This window comes from Tenrec ecaudatus, chromosome 3, assembly GCF_050624435.1.
Source record: "Tenrec ecaudatus isolate mTenEca1 chromosome 3, mTenEca1.hap1, whole genome shotgun sequence".
Taxonomy (NCBI): Eukaryota; Metazoa; Chordata; class Mammalia; order Afrosoricida; family Tenrecidae; genus Tenrec; species Tenrec ecaudatus.
In genome coordinates, this window is record NC_134532.1 from 64,502,949 (window position 1) to 64,524,556 (window position 21,608).

Sequence of the window (21,608 nt, forward strand, 5' to 3'; positions counted from 1 at the left end):
GGCTTTCTCCTCCCATAAAGAGTCTCACACTCCTCGGGCACATCTGCCCTGTTCCCTCAGGCTGCTGTGGGGGGGAATCGACCGGACGGCAAGGAGTTGGGTTTTTGGTTTTATGTAAAACAAAGAAAACGTTTTGGAATGTTTGGAGGACTTTCAGGGATAAATGTATTCTATAAACTAATAGTTGACCTCACCATACTTGTCCTGTATGCCGTGAATATGGCTTCTTTAGTTAGCAGTTAACAGTCGACAGCCTATTTCTTTACAACACAGCACGAGAAAGGAAAAACACTTTCTTGAGTTTGAAAAGTGAATTCCCTCGAGCTGCCTGACCAACTTCTGCAAATAGGAAGCAAGGACAGCAGCTTTGAGCACGGAGCCGGACTGTCTGTGCCTGATTAGCCCGGTGCATAGAGGAGCTGCTGTCCACTGCATAACAGTCACCACAAAGGAGAACTGCTCAACTAGATGCTCCTGCGCCCACCAAGTGTAACTCCCATACAAAGCCAAGGGGGAGGAAAAAATGCCAGGCTGCACTGGCAGCGAGCAACACTAGAGGGAGTTGTGAACATGCAAAGCAACAATAACCGCCACCACAAAAGAACCCAAACCCACTGGTCTTGGCATCATTTCCAACTCAGTCACGCTGCAGTCACTCCATTAGCAGGGTAAAGCTGCCCCGAAGGCGCCCACGGCCGTCATCATTCAGCATCTTGCTCCCAAAGGTAATTCAAACCACCGACCTCACAAAGTCGCAGCCGAGTGCTTCATCACTGTGCCACCAGGGCTGCTTGATGGGAGGATACTATTTCTCTAAAAGCTTTTGCTAATGCCATTTTCCCCAACTGATCTTAACATGGATTAGCTCAGGAAAGAAACTGTGCTCTAATTGCCCCCAGGCTGACCTGCTTAATGACACTCCCTGACCCATGCTTGACCATAAACACGGTGAGCTCAGGGATTAGGCTTTGTTCTCCCCTTGGTTTCCCAGCAAGGAGCCCTGGTGGTGCTGGAGGGTTAGCCTTGGACTGCTATCCACAAGGCTGATGGTTCAAACCCACCAAGTGCACTGAGAGAGAAAGATGAGGTTTCCTGTCCCCACTGATTTACAAAGCCTTGGAAACGCTATATAGAGTCCTTGACTCTGAGTTGGCCTTGACTTGACCCAGTGGGCTTGGGGGACACAAAGTGACTCAATAAAGAGTTGTAAAATAAACAAAGGCAGGGATTTAAAGGCAAAGGGGGATTGAGAAGACCAAGCAAGTACTATGCGACGTGCTGATTTGATGACATTTGCTTTAAAATTTCCGTCCCCCATGTCAGTTCTGACTCACAACAACTCTAAGCAGCAGTTGATAAAATGGGCCAAAGGAGGAGCCGTGGCTGAAGCCCCTCACTCACCCTGTGCACCCGGGGGGTGGGGCAAACTGTACTCCGAGTTTCTTCCATCAAAACTCGCACCAAGTAAAGTGCAGTGTTTGTTCCCAAGGCTGTTTACTCCAGATGTGTTTATAATCCGACTTCTTGATTATGTGAACTGCTCCACTGAAGAGCCAGAGTCTCTGTTCCTATGAGAACTAGGTGGAAGGCCATGGGAAGTTTATCCAAGAAGTAAATGGGTTTTCTTTTCTTTTAAAGCTAAGTAGAAGAAACAATGACTGAGATCCGGGGAAAGGATCCATCTGGACGGATTCCAATCGCTTCACAAGCATCTTTAAGTCCTCACTCCATGTTAAAGAGACTGAGGTCAGAAGGTGCAGACGCCGCACTGTGGGTGTGTCTTATGGAAGACCAGAAACTCACAGGGTCTTGGCCTCACATCCAAAGTGTGCCCAATCAATGCACATCAATAGGCTGTAAAATGAGGCAGACACCCAAGGACAGAGGGAATACAGCCTCGTGGATACGAAATCTTTAGTACAGGCAAATGCATGCATACAAGTATTTATTAGTGGTTCCCAGGGGCTGAAGACGAGGAGGAAAAGGGTAGTCCTTACTTAGAGGGGTCCTAAGTTTCTGCTTAAGGGAAGGAAGAACATTTGGAAATGGATAGCGGTGATGGGGATGTGATTAATGCCATTTAATTGTACACTTAAAACTGGTTAAGATGGCAAATGGTTTTTTGTTTTAAAAAAATCATTTTATTGGGGGCTTGTACAACTCTCATCACCATCCATCCATCCACTGTGTCAAGCACATTTGTCCATTTGTTGCCATCATCATTCTCAAAGCATTTGCTTTCTACTTTAGCCCTTGCTATGAGCGCCTCATTTTCCCCTCCCTCCCCACCTTTCTTCCCTCATGAACCCTTGATAATTTATAAATTGTTAATATTTTTCATGTCTTATACTGTCTTACACCCACTTTTCTGTTGTCCATCCCCCAGGGAGGGGGTTATATGTAATCAGTTAGCCCTTTCTACCCACCTTCCCTCCACCCTCCTGGTATTGCCAATCTCACCAATGGTCCTGATGGGTTCATCTATCCTGGATTCCCTGTGTTTCCTCTTCCTATCTGTACCGGTGGACATCCTCTGGTCTAGCTGGATTTGTAAGGTAGAATTGGGATCATGACAGTGGGGGTAAGAACTAAAGGAAAGTTGTATGTTTCGTGGTTGCTACACTGCACGCTGACTAGCTCATCTCTTCCCTGAGACCCTTCTGTAAGGGGATGTCCAGTTGCCACTCCACACTCCCCCTCATTCACAATATGATTTTTTTGTTCTTTAATGCCTGATACCTGATCCCATCGACACCTTGTGATCACACAGGCTGGTGGACTTTGTTGCTTCTCAGTTAGATGACTGCTTGTTTATCTTCAAGCCTTTATGATCCACCAGACACTATATATTTTGATAGTCGTATACCATCAGCTTTCTTCACACATTTGCTTATGCACTTGCTTGGTCTTTAGCGATTGTGTCAGGAAGGTGAGCATCATGCAATGAAGATGGCAGATGTTTTATGTATATTTTACCATAACTTCATTTCCCCCAGAAGGTACAAATATGTTTATATATTAAAACCTAGGAAAGCCAGAATCTGTGGAGAATGATGGGCAAGCAGTAAGACTGCTCTGTCAGAGGCAGAGAACTTGCAGGACCTGGAAAAACAACAGAGTCCCATCCAGTTTGGGCTCTCCCCCGGTTCACTGCATAGTTCTTAACCGAATTCTCAGTGACCAACCAGTCCTGATCATCAGAGATATCTGCTTCCAAATGCTGCCGTGCACAGGTGCCGACTGACCTGCGGAAGGGTGGGAATCCACAGAGCAGTATGTAGGTGATCACTCCTGCTGCCCAAATGTCCACCTTCAAGCCATAGCTGGGGAAACAGAGTGGGTGGGAGGGAGAGGGTGCAGTCTTACTCACCACCCGCTCCCAGGAGCCCTTCCACATCCAGAGCATGCCTCTGTCGGCGGGAAGGGTCTTTCCAGTGTCACATCGCTCACCTCACGTCGAGGGCAAGGGAACCCACTGTTCCCCGCAGAGTCACAGTCTTGAGGATGGCCGCCATCCTTCCCAGGCTGGCCATATGAGCATGCACTCCAGTTGCTGAGGCCCCCCCATCCCGACTCACACCCCCTGGAATACTGTGGCCCCGCAGGCCTCAGAAATCACGTCACTCCAACTAACCCACCCCACCCCCCCCAATTAGGGCACCCAGCAAGCCCGACCGGAGTCTCACCCAGTTTCAGCAATGATCTCTGGAGCCACGTAGGTGGGTGTGCCACAGACTGTGTACAAGGGTCCTTCCACCACCGTCGCCAGCCCAAAGTCTCCCAATTTCAAAGACTTGGTGCCATCAGGATATTCACACACCTGGAATGGAAACCAGTCAGTCATCAGTAGCAGCTGGGTTTTTGTTTGTTTGTGTTTGTTCCTCCGTCAGCGATGACAAGACAGCCTGTGGATTAGGCTGAAAGGCCACAGGTGGGAGGGAACTTCCAAAAGTTTGTGGACACCTGCAGTTAAAAGATAATGGGACTTCCCACCACAACCTTTACAAATCCTCCTCAGACTTAGGAATAAATACAAAAGGAATTTCATTTCTTTTATTTATTTTTTGAATTTCATTGCTTATGCTAGGAATGCTATGTATTGGGCTGCTAACCGCACGGTCGGCAGTTTGAAAACAACATCTACTCAATGTTTGTAAAGAGTCACAATCTCGAAAACTCCCAGGGGCAGATCAACTGTCCCACAGGGAGGCCATGAGTCGAATCCACCAGGTAAGAGTGAGTCTGGAGTCTTTGAGGTACTGCACTTTTGATTGACAGCTCTTTTCTTCTCAGAGATATTGCACGACAGGATGACACTTGCAGAAACTCCACTTTCCACCTTTGCAGAAATGCCTCCCGCAGGGGTCTACTGAACACCTTGGGCAGCTCATTCCTGAGATGGCCTCAAAGATGCCCATCAGCCTGAGGGCACTGGTCTTCAGTGGGTGGTTACTCTGTGTAAGGTAAGGGAAAGTCTAGGAAATGGTATTTATGAAGTGCTTATTAAGTGTTCTTGAGAGACGTGTATGTTGAATTTAGAAAATAAAATCATAGGGTTGGGTGGTTTTGTTCTCTGTATGGGCAGTGATGAAATGGAACACAGAGAAAAACCTTGAAAAATGAACTTAGTGATCACATAGCCCTAAACTTGAATCCCCTCTCTACTCCCTCTCCGGTGGTGCTGACCTTAGAAAATCACTTCCCCTTGTTGGCTTGTGTGTTCATCTGGGAACTGGGAAGAAGAGGAGGAGGACAAGCTTCTTGAGGCTGGGGTGAGAATGAAATGAGAAGAAGCTTGGAACAGGGCTCAGTAATTATTCCTACCCTTTCCTGCAAGGACAGACTGATTAGATGATATTCTCTCTCTCTTTTACACACACACACACACACACACACACACACACACACACACACACACACACACACACACACACACACACACCCTACCCCACCCCACCCCTCTAGTAAAGATGTGGCTGTTAAGGCTTGAACGGAACCATCCTTTCCAGCAAGCATGTCAGCAATGTGTACTGATTTAAGATTTACGAGCCAGTAACTACGCTTCTAGGAACCAAAGGTTTTACCCAAGGACACCCAATGCTTCAAACGCACCCTTCCTTGAACATTAGAGGCCATGCAAAGGGCCGGCAGGGTCCTTGCTCCTGACTCACAGTGATGTCATGAGTGCGCCCACAGGGTTTCAAGGCCGCGAGCTCTAGAAAGCAGATGGCTGGTCTTCCAAGATACCTCCGCGTGGGTTTTAACCGCCCACCGGTTAGCAGCCCAGTGCTTCCCCATCTGTACTACCCAGAGACTCCTGGCCCACAAATCATGGCGCTTCCCCATGGTAAAACATGATGTCACTAGCAATTACTTTCCAAACAAACAAACAAACAAAACCCCACATGGAAGATAGTCACTAATTACACAAAATAAAAAGAAATGATCAAATTACTTATGCAGAATATACCAGAGAGGCTAACAAGTATATCGCTAAGTGGTAGTGTGAAGGACTTATTTTAAATGTCCTATACCATTTCAATCGTTTCCAAAATGCTCATAGGTATTGGTCCCATACCAAACCAAACTCACTGCCAAGTCAATGCTGACTCATAGTGACCCCGCCGTGAGCTTCAGAGACTAACTGTTTATGGGAGTAGAAAGCCCAGTCTTTTTCCTGGTGGTTTTAAATCGCCAACCATGCAGATCGTAGCCTGATGTGTGAGTAACCACTACTTTAATTTCATATGTACGTAAAGTTTCCTTTTGGGATAAAAGCCCGAAAGTTACATTCTAAATGGAAGTAGACAAGTACATAGGAGAACGTGGTTTATATTGAACTAAGAATGACCTTATTTGTCTCTTGGGTATCCAGGCTGAGTTTCACGAAGAAGAAAAATAATGGCAGAGACCTAACCTATGTTCATGTATGTCTTTCTCTATCATAAACACAATTAGCTTGTTTTCCCTCTTAGCTTACCATGACCTGAGCCAGATTTTCATCTCAATTCACTACTTAGCAGAGAAGGAACCCCATTTAGGAAATTATGTTTTTTCAAGATAAGCATGCTAACAGCCCCATCCATTAGTCTGATTCTCATGGAGAGTGAGCGGTATAGATTCAAAAGAAAAAAAAGAAAGCTTCAAGCACCTCAGGGTTCCCCTAACTGTGACCCCCAATCTTCAGCAACATAACGATGATCTGAAAATCGTCTTCCTCACCTTCATTATCTTCCGAGCTTAGTAAGAATACTTCTCACCTTTAATGTGTGAACTTGGTCTGTTTTTATGCATGGAATGCAGACTCGGTACACACTGTTAGACTTCAGAACTCTGAAAGGAGCGACAGTACAGATTTTCAGTCCCTCCCAGACAGTCCGAATTCTAGGTCGGCCCACAACAGAGCAGAAATGTCTTCAAACCTATTAATGATTTAGCCTAAGGCATCAGACGCTGGTTCCAAATCATGCTACAGTCACAGGATGACTCCCTTCCAGGATTGTTCATGTAAACATTAATGACAACAATCTGAGGTACAGAATCACGTCCAGAGTTTATGGCGCATTTACCAAAATCCCAGGCTGCAGGGGAAAATTCCTTAAGTAATTGCCGTGATAAGAATATTATAAACATTTACGAAATGTCTGCCTCATGAGAGTTTAAGTTTTATTAATGCTAGTATTATTTTGTTTTTACAACTTAAGAATACACCCATTAGGTACTTTTGTTTTGAAAAATCATGTTGGTTTTAAACATGCCATTTGGAGATGCCCCGGGATATTCAGTGGCTGCTGTCAGAGGCTCAGAAGTCCCCAAAGTCTGATTTTTTGCCTCCTCGGTAAGGAATGCAGAGTCAGGCTCAGGGGCACAGAGAGAGAGGGAAGCCACAGTCTGCAGTCACTGAGCAGTCTCGGCCGGGGGCGCTCCTGGCGGAGCAACACGAAGAGGGAAGTGTTATAAGGACGGGCAAGTCTGAATCACAATAGGTCATCTGCTTACACAGGACAATATGTGAAAGATAATAGGAGTAATTTCAAATTTGAGCTGGAGAAGCGCTTCAAAAGAGAAATATATTTAAGTATATGTATGTGCATATATACACACACACTTAGTCAAACAAATTCCAGTAGCTTTTCATTCCATTGGCCATGAACTTTTTGACGCCCCCTCACATATACAGTATAAATTATATATATAGTTACATATATACACAGTTATATATATACACAGTTTTATATATATATACACAGTGGCTTTGCATTAGAGCAGTGGTTCTCAACCTTCCTAATGCCGTGACCCTTTCATACAGTTCCTCACGTTGTGGTGACGCCCCCCCCCCAACCATAACATTATTTTTGATGCTACTTTGTAACTGTAATTTTGCTACTGTTATGAATCGGGTGACCCCTGTGAAAGGGTTGCGACCCACCGGTTGAGAATCACTGTGCTTTCCAGAAGGCCAGGGTTTCCAGTAAGAGCTCTGGTGGCATAGTGGTTATGCCTTGGGCTGCTAACCACAAGGTCAGCAGTTCAAACCCACCAGCCACTCTGAGCTCAGCACCACTAAATATTTACAGCCTCAGAATGTCTATCTAAGGTATCTGTTTGGGTTGGAACCAACTGGATGGCAGTGGGCTTGGGTGTTGGCAGCCTAAGGGGGAAGTCTCACTCTCAGGGGCTTGCCCGGGTCCTAGGGCCATGTGGTCACAAGTCTTCTCCTGGCCGAGATAGTCCTTGACCTCCTCTGAGGTGCAATAGAGGACATGCCCAGTCTGCGTCCCTTTCCCACCTGTGACAGAGACGAGTGCGCCTGCCGCCCATCACGGCTCTGTGGCGAGTTCCTTGTCCTTTTGACACCATTGTGGCCTTGCGCTGATGATCCCCACCCAGATGGGTTGTCTGTTTAAGACTCAATAAAGGAGCCTCTATACAAAATAAGTGAATTGGGGCACTTCCTTCCACTTTTATTCAGCTACAAGAGACTAATCTTTGTCAACGGGTACATAAATGAACAGCCGCTCCAAAGGCCTTCACTGACACACTCACAGGCCCGCGGCAGTTTCAGTGTCCACTCACATAGTATCTCACCCTCTGGGGACACAAGGACACTGGCGGTGTGGTGGGTACGACGAGGTGGGCTGCGATCTGCAAGGTCGGCAGTTTGAAACACCAGCAGCTCCTCAGGAGAAAGAGGCTTTCTACTCCCCTCGAGAGTGCCCATCTCAGAAACCCACAGGGGCAGCTCCACCTTGACCTATAGGGCTGCTATGGGCCAGCCTCGACTTGATGGCAGTGAGTTTTCTGGGCAAAAGGAAAAGGACTGCCATCTCCACATTACCAAGGTGGAAACTAGGGCACGGGGAACTCCAGTCATTAGTCAGTCGCCCCGCTGGGACTCCAACCAAGACCACGTCCTGTACTATATCATTCTGCAATAAATTCTGCATCTAGTGGTGGTGATATGATTGTTCAGTTTCTCAGAACCCTGGCTGTGGCCTGTACTTAAAGATAAGCTCTCAGTCAATCTGAATAAGCACACTGCCACCAAGGACTCAGTCCTGTGTGGTCCCCAAATGCCCAACACACACACACACACACACACACACACACACACACACACACACACACGCAGGCGGAGCACTGCCCGTAACAAAAAATAAAAACTCCGAGGATGGCAGATCCCGCATACAAAGTAAACACTGCACGGTCTCTAAATAAAGTGTCAGCCCCGTGATTTAGAAGGGCTTCAAATATGAGAAACCAGCGCTCTCCCCTGGCCCGTCCCCCAGAACTCCTCCAACCCTGGATTTATCACTGGTCGCTCCTAGTTACCTCTGACAGGGCACCGCTGGGCTGTAACTCACAGTGTTAATGGCCACCCCTGTGCTCCCTGACATGGCGACCCATACATCTCTGCTGGCAGGGGTTTAAATTACAACTGAGCTACCAGAATGGGGGATGCAAATCAGATGTCCAGAGTGCCCTGGTGTTTAAAACTGAATTAGGTTTCTGAGTAGAAGAGGCTGGCAGTCACTCTATCTTGACCTTTCAAGCCTCCAGGGCTCTTCCTCGCTCCTCTGCAGACCGAACCTAAAATCTGCCCAGAGATCCCGCGAGGTGTCAATGACGGGGACATATTTTGCTTCGACAGCATGCAGCGGAGCCCATTTCCGAAGCCTGATCCCACCAGGACCAGCTGTCGTCAGGCTGATTCTGACTCATGGTCGCCCCACGTGTGTCCGAGTAGAGCCTTGCTCCAAAATGTTTGGGATGGCTGATTTTGGGGGGAAGTGGACCACCAGGCCTTTCTTCTGTGGTGCCTCTGGGTAGACACGGGTCTCTATCTTTGGGGCAAGTGTCTACGTGTGTTAATCATTTGCACCACTCAGGGATCCTACTTGATGTCGAGGCCCTTCTGTTTCTCACCGCAGCCTTGTCTGGACATCTTCCTCCTCCTCCCTGCCGGGGAGCACTATGATGCTGGTACAGGGTCTTGAGAGCACCCAGGACAGGTGAGCTGACCTGGGGCATTTGATTCCAATTTACTGGAACTTTCTGAGGCAAATGAGGTTGGAGACATGGATGGCCATTATGTTAATTGCACATGACACCTGGTGACGGAAGGGCGAAAGGGAAGAAGGCCTGTGAGGAGAGACTGCTCGAACTGAGAAACTGAGCAGCACACAGGGTGAAATGGGAGCAGGGTGCGCTGGAGCAGCAAGCTGGAAATAGCTGCCCCGCTTTCCTGCGGAGGAAGCCTGGTGGAGCAGTGGTGGGCTGCTCACTGCAAGGTCAGCTGTTGGAATCCATGGGCTGCTCTGCAGGAGAAAGATGGGCTTTCACAGTCTCGGGGGCCACAGGGGTTTACTGGGTCCCCCGGATTCCGAATCAAATCGATGGCAGGGCGTTTGGTTAAGTTTGGGTTTCCTGAGAGTTCCCCAGTGCCTCCATCATCATCCTCGCTGGGCCTCGGCATCAGAGCCTCTGTCTGGCTGCAGAGTAAGTGGGGGCTCCCCAGGACCTGTGGCTCCCACATTAACAGAGAACACATACAACCACACCCCACAGCCTCTGCTGGGAGATGGAGAGCAGGGAGACGTTTAGGGGCTACCCTCATGACCTTGGTGGGAGCTGTGTCTGGCCTTTGCTTGGCTTGGTCTGCTCTCCTGAAGCCCCTAGTCCAGTTCAACCAGCTGGGCTTTGGGCCCGATGGGCACTGCGGGGCTGCCCTTGGGCACAGAGCCTGCTTGGAGAGACAGCACTGTACCCCTGCTTCCAGCCCCAGGCTGTTTACGACTCTCCTCAGAGTTCATAGACCCGGGTCTATAACCCATCTGTTATTCCATGGCAGCGATATTTATTTCCCTAATAGGAACAAATAGAGATGAAATACAATCTCTTCAAGGTAGGAGGCAGTTTGAAAAACACCTCACATCACTTTAAATAGACACTCAGAAATCACTGGCTGTTATTACCAGGGAGGGAACAGGGACACTACTAGCCTAGCAAAAAGTCCCCGGATGGCCTCAGAGCCTGTACATCAACGTTCATCCCTCTTAACAGCAATCTGGTAAGACTGCAATCACTGGACAATTAAAGAGCGTGGGTCTGAGCACCAGGTGTGCTGCTAGCTAGCAAGTGGCTGCCAGTGGTCAGCCAGCGCTGTGAACGCGCCGCCTACGGTGTGCTTCCTTGGCACTGGAGATGTACAATTTAATGAGGCACAAGTTTTGCTCCTAAGGTGCAAATTGATACCGAAACTGTTTTTGAAATGTATAAAAGAAGCCAACCATCTTGTAGGGGAAGGGTGGGCAAGAATGCCTTATTTGGCTTCTCCAGAATCTTCTAGTTACAAGGATGGGCTGATAAGCAAGTTATGCTGAGTTACCAAGCCACAACCTGAAGGTGAATTAAATACATCTTGAAGGTGAGGTGCCATGCTGGGCTAGGTGGGCAGGAAGTGTACAAACAGGACAAGTGATCAGAAAGGGAAACTGGACCCAGATTTCGAAGTCCCTGAACCCCAAAGTGAGCAAGACTTTCTTCTACAGAATGCGGGGTAAAGAGGGGGGGGGATTGAGACTTTTAAGGAAGAGAGACTAGTATTCCTGTGTCTTAATTTCCATACCTAGACAAATAGGACAGAAGCCCAGTGAGCACAAGCAGTTTGTGACTGACTTGACGTTGAAGGGTTGGTGGTTCAAACCATACAGCAACTCCCCACAGTGAGGTCTGGCCGCTGCTCTGTAACCACTACAGCCGAGAAAACCCTGTGAGAGTGGGGTTTGCTCTCTCACCCATGGGGCTGCCATGAGTGCCAAGAGTTGGGCCAACTTAATGGCAGATCCCAACAACACCACTGAGATAAATGGACTAGGCTATTGCATAATGAGCGTTCTACTTCCAGGGAGCCCTGGTGGTTAAGCATTAGGCTGAGATCTGGAAGGTCAGCAGTTCTAAACCACTAGCTGCTCCTGGGGAGAAAATGAAGTTATCTACTCCCATAAAGGGTTACAGTTCTCAGAAACCCACAGGAGCATTTCTTCCCTGGCCTATAGGATCACTATGAGTTGGAATTGGTCGTGAGTTTCACTGGGTGAAGATTTACAGAGAACTCTATTCAACAAGTCATACATATTTTGTGGCATAATTAATTGCAGTCCTCCCAATGGAACATTACTTACCCCCCTTCCTTCCCATGCATCCTGTTTCCATTTGTCCTTCTGTCCTGTGCTGAATTTGGCTGCCCTTTTCATCTCAAATGTTGATCATTCTAAGGTGTAGGTTTCCAAGCTCATTTGGCCTACTGCCCCCCTTTCAGAAAAAAAAATTATCCGCAGTTCCCCCCCCAACAAGTAAAACTTTTTGTACTATAGCCCATTACGCAGAATAAAGTGTAGGTACATGCTGTGACAAGGAACCCTGGTGGCACAGTGGTTACATGTTGGCCACCAATGGCAAGGTCAGCAGTTCAAAACCACCAGCCACTCCTCGTGAGAAAGGCAGGGCTTTCTACTCCTGTAGAGAGTTCGGGGTCTCGGAAGCTCACAGGGGCAGTTCTAGCCTATGTGATAGAGTCACTATGAGTTGGCATTGACTCGATGGCAGTAAGAGATCTGCTTTTGCAGCCAGCCCCCTGGGATTGTTCCAGTGCCCCAGGGGTGCGATCACCCACTTTGGGAAACGCTGTTCTCAGGTATGCATCTCACTAGTGTTGGCAGTCCCCTTAGAGACCTCTCTCGAGTGGCTGAATATTGAGCGACAGGGTGAGGTGAGTTCATTTCTAGAGCTGAAGGGTGACTAAGGGTCCCAATCTCAGGAGCTCCGCTCGTCTCTATGTGACCAGTAATCCCGGTCTTTTTCATGATTCACAGTTTTGTTTCACATTTTCCTCCTACTCTATCCCAGACCTTCAATGAGGAAGATCATTTAAAAAGGAGAGAAGCACAGGTTGAAACAGACAAATAAATAAATAAATGAAAGGCCAACAACAAAAGCAGAGGCCTACCAGGAGGTTCTCGGGCTTGATGTCTCTGTGCACAATGCTGTGGCCGTGGAGGTACCTCAGGGCATTGGCGAGGTTGTACACCATGGCACTGCCGTCTCTCTCCGTGTACTTGGTAGAAGAGGTAATTGCATCAAAGAGATCTCCCCCCTGAAGGAAAGAGAGGACCGTCAGAGAGCACCTGAGAGCAGCCTAGGAAGGGCAAGCACCACGGTTCTTCAGCCCACAGGGAATGCCAAAATAGCCCGCGGGCGATGGAAACGGACACATCCTCAGTAACGAACATCACCAGGTAGCAAAAGCATTTTGCTGCTTAGGTCCTTGGAGAATAGTGGAAGGTGTGGGAGACAAATCTCTCCATCCTCTTACTTTGACCAGTTCCATCACCAGGAAGAGCTCCGTGGCCGTTTCCATCTCCTCGACCAGCATGATAATGTTGGGATGCTTCACACGGCGCAGGATCGACACTTCGTTCTCAATCAGGTGCTCCTGTCAAGTGCAAGGTTCTGGTCAAATGAGAGGTGGGTCAGAAACCACAGCACCCTCCTGTCGGTGGGCTAGAGGGCAACACACAGAATCACCTGGAGAGAATGAACCACCGGGTCCAGGGATACAGGACCATTATTAAGGCGGCACCAAGGTCAAGTGGCATATTATACACCGCAGAGACAATGTTCGACATCCTACTTTGGTGGGTAGTACCAGAGTCTTTAAGAGTAGCTACTGAAGGTGCAATGAATGGTCTCTCCCTGTCTACAATGAAAAGTTTTAAAATAAGCAAAGACACATGGAAACAATTAGCCCAAATGGCCCACCTGAACCACAGCCTCCAGCACCATGAGACCAGAACTAGATGGTGCCCACCTACTACTGGTAGACCACTCTGGAAGGGAACACAAGAGGGGAACCTGAAACAAATGTGGAAACAAACCCCAAGTCATCCAAGGACCAGGCTGGGAGAATAATGGAACGCATGACTCCCATCAGGCCTGGAATGGAATTCACCAATGTGGGTCAACTTTCACCCGAACAAGACACAGACCTATAAAGTGAGAAACACCACGCAGGTGCAAGATCGTTAGAACAATCAAATCGATGAGATCACAGGACAGCATTTGCCCAGAGACAGAGCTCAGAAGGCTGGAAGAAATGGGAAAGGAGGAGGCAGGGAAACCAATGGGAGCAGGAAGTGGGAAGAGGGCTGGCACACTGTGGGGGCCTGCAATCCATGCCACACACCAAACTGTGCATGAATCGCTCAAGGCAAAACAAATATGCTCCATAAAAGCCTCACAAAGAAGCAAACAAACTAATTCCACAGTTACATGGGCCTGCATGTGATGCCTGGCTCCATCAAAGAAGCATAAAACATAGCTGCCTCGAACCCGACAAGTGATCACTATATCATGCTGCCTTTCTGCTGGGTACCAGAGTGAGCCAGCTCAGAAGCAGGGAGACAAATCCCATAACTGCCAAGAAAGATGAGCCACCAGCGGAGTGCCTGTGAGTGGCAGAGGCAGCAGAGACTCTATGAGCTGCCGCTGAGTGACCACAGAACGAGGCAGGGGCCAAGTCTGGGGACCCGAGAGAGACATGCCTGCCACCATGGCTGAGAAGAGGCACTGAGGACATAAGAACTGTATCCTTAACCTTTTGTACCTGCTGAGCTTCCCTAAGAACACCCCTAGTCGGGAGCATTGTCTGTGAGTTCTGTGTGGTCCTTGCCCAGTAGAACAGGAGAGTATGGTGGAGGGATGGTTGGTATTCAAAAAGATAAAGAAGGAAGGGGGGAAGCACAGGTGACCTCTGCCTTGTGCCAATCAGTCTCGGGCAGATGTGGAGTTGGAGTCTCCTCCTCCTTTGGGGAGCCAGAGGAGATCAACTGTGGGCCCCACACCATTCCCTCAAGTCACCGCCAGCACAAGAGAGAACTTGCCCGCTAACTTCCCTCGGAGGGACTCAATGGTGCCGCCCTGCACATAGAGCACAGTGCCTTCTTGTCTGTCAGTCCTGCCAATCCCTTTAAAGGCTGTGACACGAAAGCTTGTCCCTCAGCGAGAACCCATACAATGTCACCTGTGACAGGTGTTCTTTCAGGGAAGTAGATACAGCGAAAATGCACTCTTTTAGGCATCCGTGTGCCATGCTAAAACCCAGACCCCTCAGTAGCCAGGAGAATTATTTCCCTTTCTATTATTCATGCAGGAAAGACCTACAGAGAGCTTCCACATCCTGGTAAGCATGGCCCCACCACTAACCCTACGGTTGTCTAAGCGACGAATTTCGACACTCTTTAACTTGTGCCTACACAGAATACTGGCACACTCGGCAGGTCAGAAAACCTGGCAGACAAAGGCATGCCACTTCTGGTGCCAAAAGATACAGGTATGTTTGCTTTTAAACTGTGACCAATGTGAACTGGCTTTCCACGCTGGGATTCATTCAGTGGGGCTTCCTTCCTCCACGACTGTTGGGACATCGTGTCCCTGATGAATGTTCTTTCCTCATCCAATAGTCCAGAAGTGTGGAAACATACAGCACCATGGGGGCCACTAGGCTCCTTTTAACTCTAACCACTTCTCCTCGGAAAAGACCAGCTGATTCTCAGTCTTGGTGAGGAATGCAGTTGGGATCATCCCGGCAGCAAAGGTTTACTCACAGAATTAAGTAATTACTCTCCATGCGCCGCAGCCCATGACTCATCAGCAATTACTGCTCTCGTTTATTAGGAAACACGAAGGTCTCTCAACAATACCACACTGGTGGATCATCAACGTTATTGAAACATCATTTTGCGTATAGAGAATGCTCTGTAAAGATTTACTGATTGTCCTCTGGTGCAGTCTAGCTATATGGGGGTAAGTCGAGAGGCATGACTGCTGGGGTACCAGTTCACGCCCACCAGTCTCTGTGGTCAGCGATGGCTGCAGACAAGTTCCCTCAGTAAGACACGTGTCTCGGTCTCAGGAGGGAGTCTTCAACCAGCGCATTAACTGCAAGGCAGAGGGTCAACTCAGAAGCCAATGGAGACTTTTTTTGGGGGGGCGGGGGTTGGCTCCTAAGGGATTAGGATAGATTTTCTCAGAGGGCCAGATGACCATGGGGGCATACTAGGGAAATTTTTTTCAGAAAATGGAAAACTGCACTGGTGAGGAAAGGCCAGCAAAGCTGTGTAGAGAGCACTCTTCCCATCATTCTATGTGCTTGCTCACTCTTCGGGGCTGGGAAGGGCTGTCCTACAGGAACTGTGTTGGGGACCTTACCTCCTCCGCTCTACGGCCCTCATCTTGTTCCTTCAAACTCCTTTGTGTCCCCGGTACAAGGAACATTTAAAAAGAACATAGTTTGAGTCTCTCGAAGATGCCAGAGCTGCTGTTTTGATGTGGTTATCAAAGACGGGGCATTCTTATTAAAGAGGGGGACATTCTTCTTCAGGGTATGGTCGCTGCTGCTGCTGCTGTCAGGGCACCATGGAGTCAGTTCCGACTCACAGTGACCCGTGCCCACCACGACCACACTATCCAGCCTGCCCACACCATTCTCTCCATCACCCTGACGTCTGAGCCTGCTGGCACCGCCGCTGTGTCGATCCACCTCCTTAAGAGTGCATAGCCCCCGACGGAGGATATGCCGAGACCCAGCACCTTCACGCGCCTTCGCATCGGCACCGTGAGTGACTTCCATTGTGTAGCGATCCTTTTTCGCCTTACCTCGTGGCTATGTGGGTGTGTATAATTATACAGTTTCTCTGTCTCCACCTCTCCTCCCCTACCTCTCTCGTAAAGAGTTCCACTCTCGGAAATCCACAGTTGTAGCCTGTCCTGTAGGGTCACTATGAGTCAGAATCGACTTGATAGAAATCAGTGCATCTGAGTGAGTTACTGTAGTAACCCCACTTCAGGGGCTCATTTCTGGGTCTCTCCTCTTCATGTATTATCCATCTGTGTATGCATTTTTATTTTAAGTCAGCAGTTCTCAACCTGTGGGTCACCCGATTCATGCCAGTAGCAAAATGACAGTTATGAAGTAGCAACGAAAATTATTTTATGGTTGGGGGGTCACCACAACATGAGGAACTGTATGAAAGGGTCATGGCATTAGGAAGGTTGAGAACCACTGCTCTAAGCCAACTCAAATCTTTCTTGACAGGAAAGTATACATGAAAGCAAATGAATAGCATGCAGAGAACACCTCCTGTAAGTCCCCCACCCCCCATTCCGATTCCAGAGCACTCGCCAAGTGCTCTGTGCTTGTCCATGTAACCAGCTGCCTTTGAGTTGACTTCTGCCCATGACAACCCCACAGGCCAGACTAGCACTGTGCTCCACAGGGGTTGTCAGTGGCTGTTTTTTTCCACAAGGGGACAGCCACACCTTTTTCCTAAGCACTGCTGAGTGACTTGACTGTCCAACCTCCCAGTTAGCAGTGGAGTATGTTAATTGGCACTACCTAGGCACTGCCCCCTGTCCAAATTGACCGAGCGAGCACTAGAGCGAGCACTAAAGACGGTGGGAGCCAGCGGAGAACCAGCATTGCCTATGCATCGAGTCACTACATCTCAGTCCCCAGGCAAAGCATGTGCCTAGTTTTACACTTTATCCTTCGAATAGTCCTTTGGGGCAGGAACCCAAAACTCAATTTCTGACACATAAGATTTTTTGTACTACACATCACCTATCAAAGAGAAATGCCTCAATAGAATCACACTGGAAAATTTTCAAAATGACAATGATGGCTGCTGAGAATATTTACGTGAAACACATGGACAGAGGCTAGAATCACACTGCTTTGGGGTACAACCTGGGCCGGGTCTGGCCATGGGCGAGGAACACTGGTCCTTGTACTGAAAGCGCTGGCTTAGTGTGCAGCAAGCCCTTCAGATCCAGCCGAGAAACGGCTGTCCCCAGAGCTTGGCAATGCACACCTGGAGGCGGGCTACAGGCTGTTTCCAAATCCCCTCAGTCTAAGTCACAGAGCTGTCACACAGAGCCATAGGCAGAGTTCCGGCCCCTCCCCTAGGGAAGCAGGCTGCACCTTGTGATCGTAGACACAAAAGAAAGAGCTGGCAAACCCTCCTCATGTGGGCATGTCTTTCAACCTCTTGGAACACCTGTGCCAAGCCTTCCCTTAAGCACACTAGAAAGCTTCAGTGAGCATGTACACACTAGCAAACTAGCATTTATTTCTCTCTGTGTGAAGCAAAGATGGTAGCCATGCTGCCATGCTCATGAACATAAAACGCCAGATAGGTATTTTAATTCAAAGCAAATATATAAACTGCTAAATTTCTTTCCGTTTCCATTTTCTCTAAAGTTGGAAGAGTCTATCAATTTAGCCGTATGCATGGTCTCTGTCTGTGGCACTGATTCTGAGCAACTGATGTGAAGCAGCCCTCATCACCAGGATGCAAAGCAGAGAGAACCACAGGAAGGCTTGCCGGATGACAAGACTGCACCTCCCCGCAGTTATTAACGGTTTCCGTAAGAGGTACAACGGAGAGTCTTCTGGTGTGCACTGTGGCCTCTCTCCAAGGGCCACCTTCAAGTTCCGTTTCAAACACGGAGAGAGCCCGACGATGCCAACTGGTTCTGTGCGGGTGCTCATTATGCCAGCTTACTGCATTCTGCTCGGCAGCGCCCGGCGTGCTAAGCACTCAGTGAGGGTGTCTCTGGCGTGCAGGAGCGGGCTGCCTTTGTTCCCCAACTTCTGATGGTCTCTGCAAAACTGCCCATGAAGGAGCAACCCGCTCAAGCTGCCTGCCACGAGACGCGAGACAAAAACCTCAGCACGAGCGTTACACACGGCAGCTCTCCCAAGCACGTCACCGCCCCACACCCTGGGGTTCCAGTCCGCACAAACGCTCTCTCCGTAGCATTCTGCAGGAAAGGGAAATCCCGAAACACAATACGAGTATCCCTTTCATCTTGAAGCACAAGGAGCTCCCCTTGTTCAATCACCTATCACTTTTTAGTTGAATTCCAAATAATTTGCACAGGAATCATTCCATGGTGGTGTCCCATTGTTCAGTGGGAGAGAAAGTGGCAAAGAAAATTGCTAACTTGGCGAAGCATACTGCCTTCTCTTTAGCCATGCTGACTTTGACATCTAGGAGGGGGTGGGATGAGAAACTGATTAGGGAGATGAACAGCTCTCCTAAACCAAGCTCGCCGTGGTTTCCTCCACTGAACAGTCCTCTGTGTCTAGGTCACTCACGGAATAAACCGGGCTCCAGAACCACAAATTCGCTCCAGCAAGTCCATTCTGACTGGCAGACACCATTACAGGAAACACAAGGCTGAGCTCTGCCCTTGCTCTCCGATCCAGTGGCTGCTCTCTTCCTACTGGCTTTTAATTGTTCGTGAGCTGACCCTTAGCCCCTGGGATTGTGAGTTCTTTAAGCTTTGTCTACTCCTTGACCTAGCAGCTAGCATCGTTACAAAAGCCCAGGGGGTGCCAACTTGTGTGAATGGTAAGCACCTCATGCACTTGGCCAAGGGTGACGCTACAGCTGGCACCCCGATGGCTTAGTGAGAATTGCTGAGGAGAATGACCGTCAGAGAGTTAAAACGCTCAAATCGCTAGATATGACTTCTCCGAAGATGCAGGTAGTAGGCTGAATGATGGCCAACCAATGATATCAAGTCCTAATTCCTAGAATGTATGTTTATCACATTGTTGGGGGAAAATCAAAATCTCTGCAGATGTAATTACAGTAATGATTCTGAGACTAGATTACCCTGGGTGACCCAGGGGGACACAAAGGCCACCACAGATGTCTTCTGAGATAGAAAGGAGGAGGCTTCACACAGAAGGAAAGGGACAGACGCACAGGAAGAAGGCAGCAGAAAGAGCGGAGTTAGAGTGACACTGCCACCGGCCCAGGAGTGCCACCATAAGAGGCAACAGTTGATCCCCTTTGAGAAACCTGTGCTAGATTTTAAGTTTCAGGTCCAGAACTGAGGAGCTGCATCGCTAGTGTGTCAGGCCACCCAGTTTGGGGTAGTTTTTCATAGTAGCCTCAGAAACCTAGTGCAGAAAACAAAGAAAGCAAGACTTGTCCGTGTCTTTCTCTACCATCATCAGTGACACTCTCTCCCGTGTAAATTCCTTCACCACAGCAAGCACTTCATCAAGAGGTTTCCGTTTCTTTACAATGCAGTTGTGCACACTGTACCTTTCCACAACACTTGGCTTTGTCAATGATCTTCAGGGCAAACTCCTGTCCAGTGGACCTGCAGGATAACCAGAGAGAGGCCATTGAAAGATAGAAAGATGCTGCAGCTCACGGCCATTGAGCAGATTCCCACTCTCCTGAGCTGCAGATTCTACACTGATGCTACCACAGAACAGGGCAGAACTGCACCGTGGGCTTGCAAGGCTGTATCTCTGCAGAAGCCGACTGCCCTCTCTTTGCCCGCAGAGCTACTGGTGGGTTCACTGCCGACTTTTCCATCCGTCGCCAAGAGCTTAACCTCCGTGCCACCAGGGAGCCTCTCAGAAAGGTATCGTCTTTTCCAATTTGCTCTGCAGCACAGACTCTGGGAATGAAGACTTGGCTTCTTCCACAATGTCTCAGAGTCAATATTGTTGGTGACAGGATGGAAGGTACCCAAAGCAGAGAAAACAAAACCGAGCCACCCAGTACGCTAATTACATTTCCTTTTATAAATATTGAAAACTCTCACTGCCATTGAATTGATTCCGATTCACAACGACCTTAGTGGACAGGACAGAACTGCCCCTGTGGGTATCCAAGACTGAAAGTCTTTACGGGAGTAGAAAGCTGCTGACCTCCTACCTTAGGTGCCCACCAGGTAACCCACAATACCACCAGTCTCCTCTTTTAAATACTAGTAATTGTGATATTATGAAGTAATTCATAAAGTGTTGAAATTCCTTTGTATCAGAGCTAAACTACAAACAGTTTTTCCATACTCAGACCTCAAAATAGCTCACTGAGGGGGCAGGATAAAATTTTAAAAATGGCTTAAAATATCCTAAAATTTCTACCAATGTGTATTTACATTAGTCACATTAGTCAAAACTGCAATGTCTCATGACTTCAATGACCTATTTCTCAGTCAAAAAACCCAGGCAGGTCTGGTACTACTATGTCCAAATCTGTAAACATCCACACGTGACACTTGTGACGTCATTTGCTCCACCGCAGTGGTCTTTAACATAGTTCACGTGAACACAAGAACGAATACTTGTCCACTGCAGCCCCTGAGGAGAATACGCCAGTCTTCCAAGTGCAGTTCCTTCAACAGCCCGTGCTGTAACGGTGCACACTAATGAGGAGGCCTAGCTTAGGAAAATTCCTTTTATTTTTTAAAGGAAAGCCCCTTTTGCTTAAATTGGTCTTCCCTTAAAACTGTAAACCAAACTCTGTCTCAGATGGCTGGAGACTCTTTAGAAATCATATTTTAGAAGTTTTATTTGTTACTTGGGTGGCATTCTGTGTCCGAGAGCTAAATAAAGAGGCTTAGAATAACATGAAAAATACTATTTTCCAGAACATTCTAGAAAATTCCTCACAATAAACAAAAATTGGTGTACAAAGAGACTCTGCATCTTTCTTGGTTTTAATATTCTTCAAAAGGTTTAAATGAGTGGATTTCCTACCATTTAAGAATTTAGGAATTGGAACAAAATAAAGAACACTGGACAACTAAAAATATATTTTTAATAAAGACAAAAGTATAGTCAGGGTTTTTTAAAATTCTGAATTACTGTTATATCCAATTAAATGCTAACTGAAAGGGTTATTTTGGAGATTAATAATTAATACAAATACAGCAAAGAGAACTAATAAATATGACAGAGGGGTTTTTTGTTTTCAATTTTGCTTTGAATTAATCTTATTCTTTATCATTTCTTTCTGGCTCACTGATGAGGGAGGCTTGATACAACTTAACCTAAATGCATATAAAACAGGTTGATACTATTATGTGTGCACATTTTTCCTCTGTCAATGTCTTGTGGGTAAGTAAAACTTCTGGTCTCAAGGATAGATGCTTTTGAATCGACATCTACAGTATTCGTTTCTAGTCCTGGAGATGATATACATTTTCAAACTCTGGGTTCTTGTGTCGATTAAGAA

At 47.8% G+C, this 21,608-nt stretch overlaps 1 protein-coding gene across 2 annotated transcripts in view; it reads right to left on the reverse strand.

Moving 5' to 3' along the window:
• DCLK2 (doublecortin like kinase 2) overlaps nt 1-21,608 on the reverse strand; it is a 210,158-nt gene that overhangs the window by 9,690 nt on the left and 178,860 nt on the right. For both annotated transcript variants that reach the window (XM_075544804.1, XM_075544803.1), the window contains exons 8-12: nt 19,680-19,737; nt 12,875-12,994; nt 12,509-12,655; nt 3,687-3,820; nt 3,246-3,323 (exon numbers count right to left, since the gene is read on the reverse strand). In XM_075544804.1, the coding sequence (XP_075400919.1) occupies nt 3,246-3,323; nt 3,687-3,820; nt 12,509-12,655; nt 12,875-12,994; nt 19,680-19,737 (537 nt within the window). The remainder of the gene's footprint in view (nt 1-3,245; nt 3,324-3,686; nt 3,821-12,508; nt 12,656-12,874; nt 12,995-19,679; nt 19,738-21,608) is intronic.